This window comes from Pseudophryne corroboree, chromosome 5 (assembly GCF_028390025.1).
Source record: "Pseudophryne corroboree isolate aPseCor3 chromosome 5, aPseCor3.hap2, whole genome shotgun sequence".
NCBI classification, from domain to species: domain Eukaryota; kingdom Metazoa; phylum Chordata; class Amphibia; order Anura; family Myobatrachidae; genus Pseudophryne; species Pseudophryne corroboree.
In genome coordinates, this window is record NC_086448.1 from 228873617 (window position 1) to 228887330 (window position 13714).

The 13714-nt window shown below is 44.1% G+C and overlaps 1 protein-coding gene across 5 annotated transcripts in view; it reads right to left on the bottom strand.

The window, feature by feature from the left end:
- The window catches only part of WDR37 (WD repeat domain 37), a 400784-nt gene that overhangs the window by 254051 nt on the left and 133019 nt on the right, over positions 1 to 13714 (bottom strand). For 4 of the 5 annotated variants that reach the window (XM_063922159.1, XM_063922158.1, XM_063922156.1 and 1 more), the window contains 3 exons: positions 7246 to 7341; positions 5370 to 5434; positions 3812 to 3892 (listed from right to left, as the gene is read on the bottom strand). In XM_063922159.1, coding sequence (XP_063778229.1) covers positions 3812 to 3892; positions 5370 to 5434; positions 7246 to 7341 — 242 coding nt within the window. The remainder of the gene's footprint in view (positions 1 to 3811; positions 3893 to 5369; positions 5435 to 7245; positions 7342 to 13714) is intronic. The other variant, XM_063922161.1, reaches the window with a different exon arrangement.

A 13714-nucleotide genomic window follows, 5' to 3' on the forward strand; every position in this document is an offset into this window, starting at 1 on the left:
GTGTTTATTATTTTGGATAGTGAGCATTGTGAGACTCTGAAGGTCTCTGTGACACAGGGACAGACATGGGTAGATTTCCTGTCTGTTCTCTAATCTTTTGTGCAATAAATTCACCTCAGCACTTACACATATCCAAACAGGTGTCGGCGTTGTCGACGGAGACACCCTCTCACACACATTTGCTCTTTCTCCTCCCTAGGGGAGCCTTTTACCTCAGACATGTCGACACACACGTACCGACACACCACACACACAGGGGATGCTCTATTTGAAGACCGTTCCCCCACAAGGCCCTTTGGAGAGACAGAGAGAGAGTATGCCAGCACACACCCCAGCGCTATATGACCCAGGAATCACACAGTAACTTAGTGTTAACCCAGTAGCTGCTGTATATATTGTTTTTACGCCAAATTTATGTGCCCCCCCTCTCTTTTTCACCCTCTCTATCGTGCAGGGGAGAGCCTGGGGGGCTTCCTCTCAGCAGAGCTGTGGAGAGAAAATGGCGCTGGTGAGTGCTGAGGAAGAAGGCCCCGCCCCCTCAGCGGCGGGCTTCTCCCGCGATTTTGTGTAAAATTAATGGCGGGGGCTCATGTATATATGCTGCTTTTGCCAGGAGGTACTTAATTGCTGCCCAGGGCGCCCCCCCCCCCCCCTGCACCCTACAGTGACCGGAGTGTGTGGGTTAGTGTGGGAGCAATGGCGCACAGCTGCAGTGCTGTGCGCTACCTCATGTGAAGACAGGAGTCTTCTGCCGCTGATTTCGATGTCTTCTTGCTTCTGCCGGCTTGTCTTCTGGCTCTGCGAGGGGGACGGCGGCGCGGCTCCGGGAACGGACGACCAAGGTTAAGATCCTGTGTTCGAACCCTCTGGAGCTAATGGTGTCCAGTAGCCTAAGAAGCGCAACCTAGCCGCAGTTAGTAGGTTTGCTTCTCTCCCCTCAGTCCCTCGTAGCAGAGAGTCTGTTGCCAGCAGAAGCTCTCTGAAAATAAAAAACCTCACTAAAATACTTTCTTATTAGCAAGCTCAGGAGAGCCCACTAAAAGCACCCAGCTCTGGCCGGGCACAGATTCTAACTGAGGTCTGGAGGAGGTGCATAGAGGGAGGAGTCAGTGCACACCGGTAGTACTAAATCTTTCTTAGAGTGCCCAGTCTCCTGCGGAGCCCGTCTATTCCCCATGGTCCTTACGGAGTCCCCAGCACCCACTAGGACGTTAGAGAAACCTTTTAGGGATTTCCAATTTCTTATCATTTCTTATCATGATTAACCCATGGATCTTCAACCAGCGTATACAATCCCTTTGATGCAGGAAAAGTGACTGAGGACTTCTTTTTTACATTAAAATAACATTCCTTACACTCCTGACATTATCAGGATTTGCAGAACATCTCTGATAGCCTCTATAAGGGCCTCTATTCCCTGTGACAGTGCAGCTCCCCCCCCCCCAAATCCACCTCACCGTCCTCCATGTCTGACCAGTCACGGTCAGACTACAGGATATGGGCCAGAGATCATTTTTGCGGACAAATGGGACGGGATTGAGACGCTGGTTTGGGGACTGAGTCTATACTCATCCACAGTCTGTCTTAAGTATTGCGTATCTTTCTCATTGCGGGATAGCTTTGTAGAAATATTTGAGATCACTGCCTTAATGGAATTTACCCACTCCGGTTCAGCCCCGCTATTCTGGGAAGGTGCACTTCCCTGAGCACCCAGTAGTGAGCCCCCTTGTGAAGAGGAACACTACGCTGTACAAGAAACACACTCTTTGCCTGACATAATGTAAATGTGACAGCACACACACACACACAAAAAGGAAAAGGTTAAGCACAATTAACCCACAAAGAGCTCTTCAGGGAGACACAGAGTTGTTTGGAACCAGCCCCCACGGCGCCCTTATCGCTAACCCCCAAGCTTAGCCTGGTCGCAGACTAAGTACCCGGATAGGGGACTTAATACACTAATAATCGCTCCCCCCCCCTGCTAGGACTCCCTGATAAGAGATTCTTAAGATACTTAAAAAGCCCCTCTTCCTTGTAGCTGGAAGTTACCAAGCCTGGAAACTCTACACTGAAATACTTTGGATACTGACTGGTGAACACATGAGGATAATAATCATTCTTAAACAGTATATCTATTCCTACTGGAAGGCGCCGCGATAAGCTGGTCAAGTAGGAAACAACTAATCACAGCCCTATTAACCACTGAGGCAGAATATATGGTACAGAATCAGCCAAAGTAGCATTACGCCATAAAAAAAAGCATAGGGGTTTATTTATGAAGCATTGGATTACCTGGAACTTCTGAACGTGTTCATGCCAGATATTCAAAAGGGCAATGCTTTTACTAGCAAGACACTGATAGTAAATGCATTGCCTTTTTAAATATTTGTCAGAAACATGCTCAGAAGCCCCTGGTTTTACTACCCAACAACTTTATAAATAAAATATCAAACATAAATCATAATATTAAAAACGTTACTATTGCCTTGACAAAATTAAGCAATGTTTCTGCTATTACATATTTACATTGGGGCCAATAGTGTTGGTTTGGGGGAGAAGGGTTTGTTTCCCACGGCCACAATGCCCCCCACTCACACATGTAAGAACACTGACTCTTTTAGACAGGCCACCAAATGAACTATGCTTGCTTCTGGGTGACTCCCCAGCAAGTCATAGGTCAGCGCTTGTGGAGGAAGTGAACAAAGGACTTATCAGTCCGAGGATTATGGTGTATGCGATCACTCTACTCTAGATAAGTTACATTGCACACTACAGCAATGCCGAGCACTTCTATAGCTTATCTGAAATCCAAGATAAACTCCGATAAACCTTTTGAACAACACTCTTGGGTGAGATCTAAAGTGGCTACTTGGGCCTAAGACAGCAGAACAATATCTACAGTACGAACACATGATACTTGTGAGTTAGTGTAGTTGCCCAACTTAGTGGACAACTTAGGGTTCATCTAATGAGATGAGGTCTATTTATTAAAGGTTGATTTAGATTGATTTCCATTTATCTGAAATCTATCTAAATCGATGTTGTGTTTCAGGGGCTAACGCACACGTTTGCTAACATTTAGAAATTATCATTAAAAATCATGTTAGTAAATGTGTGTTTTAGCCCCCTGAAACACATCGATTTAGATCAATTTTCAGTGTATACTATTTTTTTTTTATAGCAACCTTTAGTAAATATATCCCAAGATAATAAAACTAGTCATAAAAGTTTTAGCTATTTTGTTCAACCATTCTCAAGTAGCTAGAGGCAGACATTACTGGATGGCATCTGGGGGGAGAACAACAAGGTCTTGTTCCTTATCTACAGTATAACTAATTAAATTAACACAATTAAAAAAAATGTAAAAAAAATTATCACTTACAGTAACATAATTTTGTTTAGCAGTGCACAAAGTGAACAGTCTAGATCCCATTACTGTGGTCATTATATAAGACCAAAATCTGGTTTTCCACAGGCAGAATCAGTTTTAAGTATGACTAGGATCAGGATGTCCACAGTGTATTATACTATCACGTAAAATTAGCCCCAATTGTAACATTACTCTATATGCCAACAGAGGGAACAGTTGATAGATATGATGCCGATTTAGATATTATTCAAAAGCTACTATATCAAGGGAAAGCAATCTTATGCAACCCAGATGTTGGTCAACTTCATCAGCATTGTCCTGAAGTCAGATACCAAGGGGCGATGCCGTTCAGCAACACTGAAGGAACTGAAGATTGCTGGCCCTTGTTGCATGTTACAAGTCACAGTCACACATGCACACAGAGAAACAGAGACACGTTACCCAGGAGTCTCCACCCCATATTTCCCAGCTTCGCACTCTGGAGTTATGAGATCGGCGTGCCTTGTCTGAGAAATGTGAGCGCTATGCCAAGAGAACATACAGGTTTAGCATCTCGGTAGTATAAAGTTCTAGGCAGTGATCATTATGGAGTAATCTGAAGGAGGTGTCTTCCTCAACACAGAGTGAAGTGTTATAGCACAAATTCAGAACCGAAAATCCCCCCCGCCCCCGGAATAGCAATCAAATGTAAATCTAGAAGCCATATTGCGTGCTAGATTGACACAAGCTTGATCCAATCAGTAAGTGCAAAGTGGTTTTATACAAATAACTATTTCAGAAAAACCAACATTAAGGTACATTCAGATGACTACCGGAATACCTGAAACCCACAAATATAGATTTAAAAAGGTAATCCATCACTAGCAGGCTTCTTTACATACCGTGCATACATCACAAATGGACTCCAAATCCTACACTACACAAATTTTTAATCAGAATAATGACAGTCAGACAAATGAGAACTAATTGTCGGATGTGTGCTGATGGTTATAGCATTTTAGGCTATAAGCAGCAGCATAAAGTCAGGAATTCATATAAAACAAACACATAAATATGCATGTTACATTGTTGTCTATACGTTTACAGAATTAAGTAGTCTCTCATCAAGCATAAGCTATCCTTTTGGGGGGAAAAAAGACAAGGATTACCGTAGAGAACTTGCAAATTAACATAACATTTGTCAACAAACATGTCCTTAATGAAAGGGAAAGCTGAGGAGGAGCAGGATTCTACCTAGGAACAAAATGCAAATAAACCATCCAGTATAGGAGTTTGTGTCACATAATAAAAACTGTGTAAACATCATTACCTAGAAGCTTATTCTGCGGGAGCAGTTTACTTGAATACTACTTTACAGTTTCCTTTTCTTTAAGTAAATGCTCTCAGTAAAACATTGTATCACACAGTAACTGATCACATGAGGTCTTGATGCAGCCAACAAATAGGTCTCACATTATTCCTGATGGGACTGAATGAAAATATAGGAAAGGCCTTTAACATATATTAACACGCAAATAAATTAGAGTTTTCTAACCAACTGTGGGAGCTTTCTTCAATGCAACATTCTGACACCGGTGATTAATGTGCCACTAGTGTATTTTGAACTACAAAAAAAAAAGGCTTTAGCATAAAAAAGAAAAACGTGACGATATCTATGCAGATACTAACATTACTGTAACCAGAATATAGATTCATACAAAGGTTACTGCACACAATAACTACTAGCAAAGGTTGCTTTGACTCGGGATAAAGTCTTTGCAATGTGGCAGATGTATAAAATATAAATATTGCTCATTTCCAATATTAAAAGGGAACATTTTCTTGTCACCATATGCATGAACTGTCCATACAGTAAGTGTTTTTAGTGCCATTTCATCATTTACATGCTTAAAGAAGTGAAAACTGTATAAAAAGAAACAGCTCTTTTCAGCTATTTTTTCATGTTTCATTGTGAAAAATAAATATTCTCTGTACACCAGTACGCAATGACTGTGCTTACCTTGCTAGTTGATGCTTTATAAGTTGTCTTCAACTTCTGTGACAGCTGACTGGTACTATGACTAGCTGCAAAGGCAAAAGACAAGCAAAGATTATATACAAGCAACAGAAATGCTTTACAGATTCCCTCAAGACTTCCCTGCAGGTTTCTGCAGAGCTGTACAGCAAGCAAGTCTTAAGCCTGGTACATACTAGGCACTGCTGAAATGTCGGCGTTGAACGATATAAGGGTGTATTCAATAAAGAGTCGGAAGCTGCCGTCTTGTCGGAAGGGGTTCCGAACTATTCAATAGGGGCTATTTTTTTCCGACAAGTTGGGAATCCCCGAATTGTCGGAAAACACGTGGATCGGCGAAATAGCTGCGGATCCACATGCTTGTCGGAAATGTGGCCAAACAAAGTCGGACTGAGGAGATGAGATGAGAGATTACCGGCGGGCAGGTTCCTATGACTGGCGTTTCCCCGGCCAGGCTCCTCTCTCCCGACAGCACTCCCCGGCCAGCACTGGGCTACACGGCTCCCTCCAGCAGCTCCCTGTGATCTCACACATGGGGAGCTGCTGACAGCAGCAGCACGAACTGGGCACCGGGAGTGGCTAAATCAGACACTCGAATTTGAACAGGGCTTGTTGGATCCATTCCGACAAATGCATGTCGGAACGGATCCGACTCTTATTGAATACACCCTATAGCGTTCAACGATAACGATCAGTGACATCACCACCGGCATTCCCAGACATGCAGCCCAGCCCAACAATGACAGGTTGAACTGCATGTCAGCTCAATATTGGTGATTGCTAAGCGACATGCGGGAGCGCGTATCGTTCACCAGTAATACAACCATACACACTGAACGATATGAGCCTAAAAATAAACGATAATCGTTTATTGTTTAGGCTGAAATCGCCTAGTGTGTACCCAGGTTTACGTTCGGTAGCCACATTATATATATTTATCTGATGAACTGATTACATGGCTATACGGTTATAAAAGCTTTTTGCTATAGCAAATTAATAGCTGCAAATTTTACCGTGTGATAACTTTACAACTGAGTCATTACCAAATCAATATTAAACAAAGTCTCGCTCAGATTTATACTGTATATCCAGGTACAGTCTTGAATGTTGCCAAATCAAACTGCTTTTAAATATAATATGCACATATTGTAATATTTAGTAGATTTAGTGCACATCCGGATCATTCAGTTTCCTAGAAGAACACAAAAAATAGCTTCTCAAATAAATGGAAAGCTAAAAATCATCAATGTTACCTCAATTCATAATAACACATTTTACCATCAAGATCACATGACAAATCCTAACTTCTCATGTATGGGTATGAACATGGCAGATCCATGATCCCATGGATATGGGATCCGGTCTGAAGATCGACACTGTCTAGGTCAACAATGTTTAGGTCGACCACTATAGGTCGACATGGTTTGAAGGTTGACAGGGTTTCTAGGTCGACAGGGCAAAAGGTCGACATGAGTTTTTTTAAAAAAAATATATTTTTTTGAACTTTTTCATACTTAACGATCCACGTGGACTACGATTGGAACGGTAATCTGCCCGAAGCATGGCGAGCGAAGCGATCCATGCAAGTGGACACGGTGCACTAATTCGGCTTCCCGGTCACTGTACGCAGAAAATGACACACACACAAAAAAAAAAAAAAAAACCTCATGTCGACCTTTTGACCTGTCGACCTATAGTGGTCGATTTGATAATCCACATTCATGGATATGCCTTTGAAGACACGTTCATTACACTAGGTAGACTGGGATCACGGGATAATTGCACAAAGCAGAATAAATGCACTGTCACTGCAGTTTTGCAGGTCCGAAAGAAAGATTTGTTTTATTTCACAGTGATTTACCTTTTGTTTTCATTTGACCTTTACTTAATTCCGCTCCATCAATTGTCTGCCCTTCTACTGCCAGACGTTCGTTCAATGTGTCTATTTCACGTCGCACTTCAACAGAACAAAAACATCAGTTAGTAATCAAGAGAGAAGAACTAATGTGCATACTGCTCAATCTGAAGATTGTAAACATATTTGCGACCACAGTCCTAAAGTACAACATTTGAAACACCTCCATTCTAAGTGGGTCTCCACTGAGATATGCACAGGGTAAGGGCAAATTAAATTGAGCAGGCACTGCCAGCTGAATACTGATAGAGGTCACATAAAAAAGGAGACAGAATGTTTTTTTGAGTTCATGACTTCTATTAAACAAGTTTTTTAGACTTCTGGTTCTGGGTGAGATGGGATAGGATGACAGCTGCAGGAGCTCCATCCCCACCGCCGCACAAACCACCTTTTCACGGCTATTTATAGCCTCCATCGCCGCCGGGCACTCACCCGCTACCCCCACGACCCTCATGGATCGATTAGTCACCACCGCAGCACCTCCGTCTCCCACCTACGCCAGGAGAAGCGCCGGGCTGCAGGCAATATGGCGCTGGACACTGGCCCTGACCCTGTCTCCCCAGCTCCTAAAAAACCTGCTGCGGAATCGTCAGGGGTGCTTGCCTCACAGGTATGCCGTTCCCCAGATGCACCTGTGACATATGGTGATGTGGTGGAAGCTATTAAATCCACCATGACCCCCCTCCTCTCCAAGGCAGTGTGCGACATAACCAAACAGCTGCAGCATCTCACACAGAGTGTCACAGGCAGAATCTCAGTTACAAGCAGCTTCACATGATATAGAAGGGCTTCACCAGTCTGTGAAATCTATTACTTCTGAAACTAACCAGATCTGGAATAAATTAGATATTGAGAACAGGTCGAGAAGAAATATTAGACTTGTGGGACTGCCTGAGTCGGTTAAAGGGGTAGCTCTGTCTCATTTTGTCTGTAACACCCTGCCCTCCTTGTTGAATATTGAACAAGAATGTCGGGACTTGGTGATCAAGAGGGTTCACCGTGTTGGTCCAGTACCTAATCCCAACAGGCCGCGTCACGCTTTTCTGTTGTCTGAATTACTTGCATAAGCGGACGTTCTGGTCTGCATCCCGCAAAGTGCAGAATTTACAATGGGAAGGTAATAAGCTCCATACTTTCCAGGACTACTCAGTGGAATTGACCAGGGCTTGAAAAGCATTCTCCCCTATTTGCTCTCAACTTGTGTCAGAGGGCCGCAAGTTTGGTCGGTCATACCCAGCACGCCTCCGCCTGTATGAGGGTACTTCCCACAAAGATTTCTTATCCCCTGCTGACGCCGCTGCCTACCAAAGTAATCTAAGCAGGTCGGAACAGACGGATATTTCTGATCCTCCTTCAGCGGCCACCTGAGATGTCCTTCTGCTCTCACCCTCTTGTTCGCGGATTCCTGATACTGCAACTATACTCGCTACCACTTCAGTGTCTTTTCGGTTTCTGGACGCTACCCACCCCGAGATGCCTCTCACCCCATAACTACTGTAGTTCAGAGACCCTACTCCCTCTTCGTGATTCATCTTGCCCGCAAGCTTCAAGTTCTCAATATACATTTTATTTTATGGTTATACGTGTTGTGTTCTCTCACCTCCCGGATGCATGTTGTTCGCCCTGTCTGATAGTCGTACCTTACTGCCTCACTGACGTCTACCTACAGGCTTCCTGTCTAACTAGCCATTATATCAGCCCCACGGTTATTCTGTATTTCCATGTTTGCAATATTGTGGGGCGTGTGGAGGGAGCTCCTTCCCATTTTTCAGGAGACTAGCGCCCGTGTGAGAGTTTGTTTCAGCTTGCTCATGACCGCTAGCTGGAGGTTTATGGTTGTTCGACTCTCCTTATTCATTTTAATTTGCGCTCTCATATTGTATGACCATCCTTGCTCATATTGTTCTGTTATTCCTCCCCTTGTCTGTCTCTCTCCTCTCCCCCTCCTCCCCACCCCCTCTCAGGGATTCTCATGTTTTCAAGACTCAATGTATATATTACCGATACTCTCAGTTTTACTATCTCTCATGCGGCAGGAGAGGAGAAAAGTCCTTTTATACTTAAGTAAACAACACATAGATTTGGATTTCCTTCAGGAAACACATCTGACTCCAGAGGAGATAGCAAAATTGAATGCCCTAAACTGGCGGATCCTGGGATTCAGCTCATATAATTCCAAAGCCAGAGTGGTGGTTATTTTGATTAAGCGTTCAATACCTGCTAAAGTTTTGTCCACAATGGTCGACCCATATTGCCGCTATGTGATTGTGTCGGCAAGAATAAATGGCCGCTCTTATTCATTATGTAATGTTTATGCCCCAAATACTTATGCAAAATGTTTCAGACCCCGTTAGGCAAACTGTCCCCTCTCCTTTCCAACCCACTCATCCTCTGTGGTGATTTCAACCTCATCTCCTCCCCATATCTTAATAGATCCAGTGCATCATCCCATCCTCTCTCTACCTAAATTGGGTGTCCCACTATTCGCTGAATGATTACAAGCGGTTGATGTAAGGAGGGCCCTCCATCCTGTGGATAGGGAGTACACCTGTCTATCTGCAGCTCATCACACGTTATCCAGGATAGACTATATACTATTATCACAATCTTTTTTACCTCATATCTCTGACTCTCAAATTGAAACAAACAATTTCCCTCTTTCCCTCTCTGACCACGCCTTGATCTCTGCCACTCTTCATCTCCCTGATACCTCATCCTCTCCTAAATTATGGAGATTCCCTTCATACCTAACCAAATCACTTAAATTTTGCCACCATTTAGAATCGGCCTGGGAAACCTTCAAGACTGATAATATTTCTCATTTGGAGAATGACCCGGTTTTGTTCTGGATGAAGGCGAAATCAGTTCTCCGGGGTGACATTAATTTACGTTTTGGCCACTAATAAAAAAAATATGCAGCACAATATATTGAGTTCCAGACAGCACTGACTACACTACGGCCTTTCAACTGTACAAAGCACAGCCAACCTCACACAACCGACATCTATATATCACTGCGAAGACTCATTTTGACAAATTTATGCAGTCCATGGGCGACAGATATCTCTTCTCAGTCAATTACAGATATTACAAGTTTGGCAATAGAACCGGCAAATTGCTTACCAATCTACTCAACGGCTCTCGCCCTCCTATGGTAACACGCCCACTTCGCACCCCTTCTGGCGCTTTGACCTCCACTTACTTGGAGATCTCCCATGTAATGAAAAACTTCTACAAGGATTTATGCTCTGCCACCCCTACTCCTGCTTCCTCTACTGACTTCCCTGACTCGTCCTGGCCTTCGGATTTTTGGGATACCCTGCCCACCCCGCAACTTTCTAACGACCTGGTCCAATCACTTCTTAATCCCATCACACTAGAAAAAGTTCAACATGTGGTAGGTCAATTTAAATTTGATAAGGCCCCTGGGCCTGATGGCTTTAGTGCAGACTTTTATAAACTCTTTCCTCGTCTAGACGAATCCCTAGTCCGGGTACTTAATGCCATACTGACTTCAGACTCTCTCCCGAGATCTTTCCCTAACCAGTTCTTATCACCCGATTTCACTCTTAAATCTTGACTACAAATTACTTACTAAAATCCTAGCGGATCGAATTAAACTATTGCTCCTACACATTATACATAAAGGACCAAATGGGTTTTATTTGGGGACGTCAGTCGAGTTCTCTCAGCAATTCATGTTTCTGCTACATTGTCCCCTTCTGACTCCCTTATTATTCTTTCCCTAGAGGCTGAAAAAGCATTCGATTTTGTCGAATGGGACCATCTTTTCTCTTCTCTTCCCCGCTTTGGCTTTCCTAACTCATTCGTAAATCTTCTGAAACTACTTTACTCCAACCCACAAATCCAGGTATCTTGTAATGGTATCCTTTCCCCACCTTTCATGATACAAAAAGGCACGAGGCAAGGCTGCCCACTGTCACCCCTACTCTTCGTGATTGCGCTGGAACCTTTGGCGATTGCCCTGAGACTTTCAGACAAATTCACGGGGATCCGAATCGGAGATGTTGATCTACGCCTCGCTCTCTTCGCAGATATGCTCTTGTTTGTCTCTAACCCATCCTCCACTATCCCCGAAATCCTTGGGTTGATTGGAGCTTTTGGAAGGAGGGCGGGGTACCGGATCAATTCTTCAAAATTTGTTGGCCATTCTATTTACTAGATCTGTTGTTATGCAATAGTAAGGCCTGGCATACCGCCAGCCTCGTTCTTTTCTACAACACATTTCTGTTGTGATTCTGTACTTCATTCATTGGATTTACTTTTATATGTTCTGTTATATTACTTATTACTTGTATGTGAAAATGAATAAAAAGATTTAAATAAAAAAAATATATAGGATTTTAATACCTACCGGTAAATCCTTTTCTCTTAGTCCGTAGAGGATGCTGAGGTCACCATAAGAACCATGGGGTATAGACGGGATCCGCAGGAGACATGGGCACTTTAAGACTTTAAAAGAGGGTGAACAGGCTCCTCCCTCTATGCCCCTCCTCCAGACTCCAGTTATAGGAACTGTGCCCAGGGAGACGGACATTTAGAGGAAAGGAATTATTGTTAAACTAAGGTGAGATACATACCAGCTCACACCTCAAACATGCCGCAGAACATGGCATTCAACAGAACTCTAGTCAACAGCATGAACAATGTCAGCAACAGGCTGATTATAAACGTAACACAACCTGTGTGTAACCAGAACTGCAGATACAGTATGCACTGGGACGGGCGCCCAGCATCCTCTACGGACTAAGAGAAAAGGATTTACCGGTAGGTATTAAAATCCTATTTTCTCATACATCCTAGAGGATGCTGGGGTCACCATAAGAAACATGGGGTTATACCAAAGCTCTAGAACGGGCGGGAGAGTGTGGATGACTCTGCAGCATCGATTGACCAAACTTGAGGTCATTATCGGCCAGGGTATCAAACTTGTAAAACTTCGCAAAAAAAGTGTTTGAACCCGACCAAGTAGCTGCTCGGCAAAGTTGTAACGCCGAGACCCCCCGGGCACCCGCCCAGGACGCGCCCACCTTTCTGGTAGAATGGGCCTTCACCGATTTCGGGAACGGCAATCCAGCCGTAGAATGAGCCTGCTGAATCGTAGCACAGATCCAGCGTGCAATAGTCTGCTTGGAAGCATGAGCCCCAATCTTCTTGGGATCATACAGGACAAACAGAGCCTCCGTTTTCCTAATCTGAGCCGTCCTGGCGACATAAATTTTTTAAGTTCTGACCACGTCCAGAGACTTCGATTCCACAAAGGTGTCAGTAGCCACTGGCACCACAATAGGTTGGTTCATGTGGAACGATGAAACCACCTTCGGCAGAAATTGTTGGCGAGTCCTCAACTCTCCTCTATCTTCATGGAAGATCAAATAAGGGCTCGTGAGACAAAGCCGCTAACTCCGACACCCGCCTTGCGGATGCCAAGGCCAACAGCATGACCACTTTCCAAGTGACGAATTTCAACTCCACCTTCTGTAAAGGTTCAAACCAATGTGATTGAAGGAACTGCAACACCACGTTAAGATCCCATGGTGCCACTGGGGGCACAAATGGAGGTTGGATGTGCAACACTCCTTTCACGAAAGTCTGAAGTTCTGGAAGGGAGGCCAACTGTTTTTGAAAGAAAACCGATAAGGCTGAAATTTGTACTTTAATCGAGCCCAAGTTTAAGCCCGCATACACGCTGCATGTAGGAAATGGAGAAAACGTCCTAACTGAAATTCTTCCGTAGGAGCCTTCTTGGATTCACACCAAGACACACATTTTCTCCAAATACGGTGGTAAATGTTTAGACGTTACTCCTTTCCTAGCCTGAAGAAGTGTGGGAATGACTTCACTGGGAATACGCTTTCGGGCTAGGATCTGGCGTTCAACCGCCAAGCCGTCAAACGCAGCCGCGGTAAGTATTGATACACACACGGCCCCTGCTGTAACAGATCCTCTCTTAGAGGAAGAGGCCAGGGGTCTCCTATGAGTAATTCCAGAAGATCTGGATACCAAGCCCTCCCTGGCCAGTCCGGAACAATGAGGATCGCCTGACCCTTTGTTCTTCTTATGATCTTTAGCACTTTTGGAATGAGAGGAAGCGGAGGAAATACATACACCGACTGAAACACCTATGGTGTCACTAGGGCGTCCACTGCTATTGCTTGAGGGTACCTCAACCTGGAACAATATCTCTGAAGTTTCTTGTTGAGACGAGACGCCATCATGTCTATTTGAGGAATTCCCCAAAGACCTGTCACTTCTGTGAAGACCTCTTGATGAAGACCCCACTCTCCTGGATGGAGATCGTGTCTGCTGAGGAAGTCTGCTTCCCAGTTGTACACTCCTGGAATGAAGACCGATGACAGTGCGCTTGTATGTCTTTCCGCCCAGCGGAGAACCT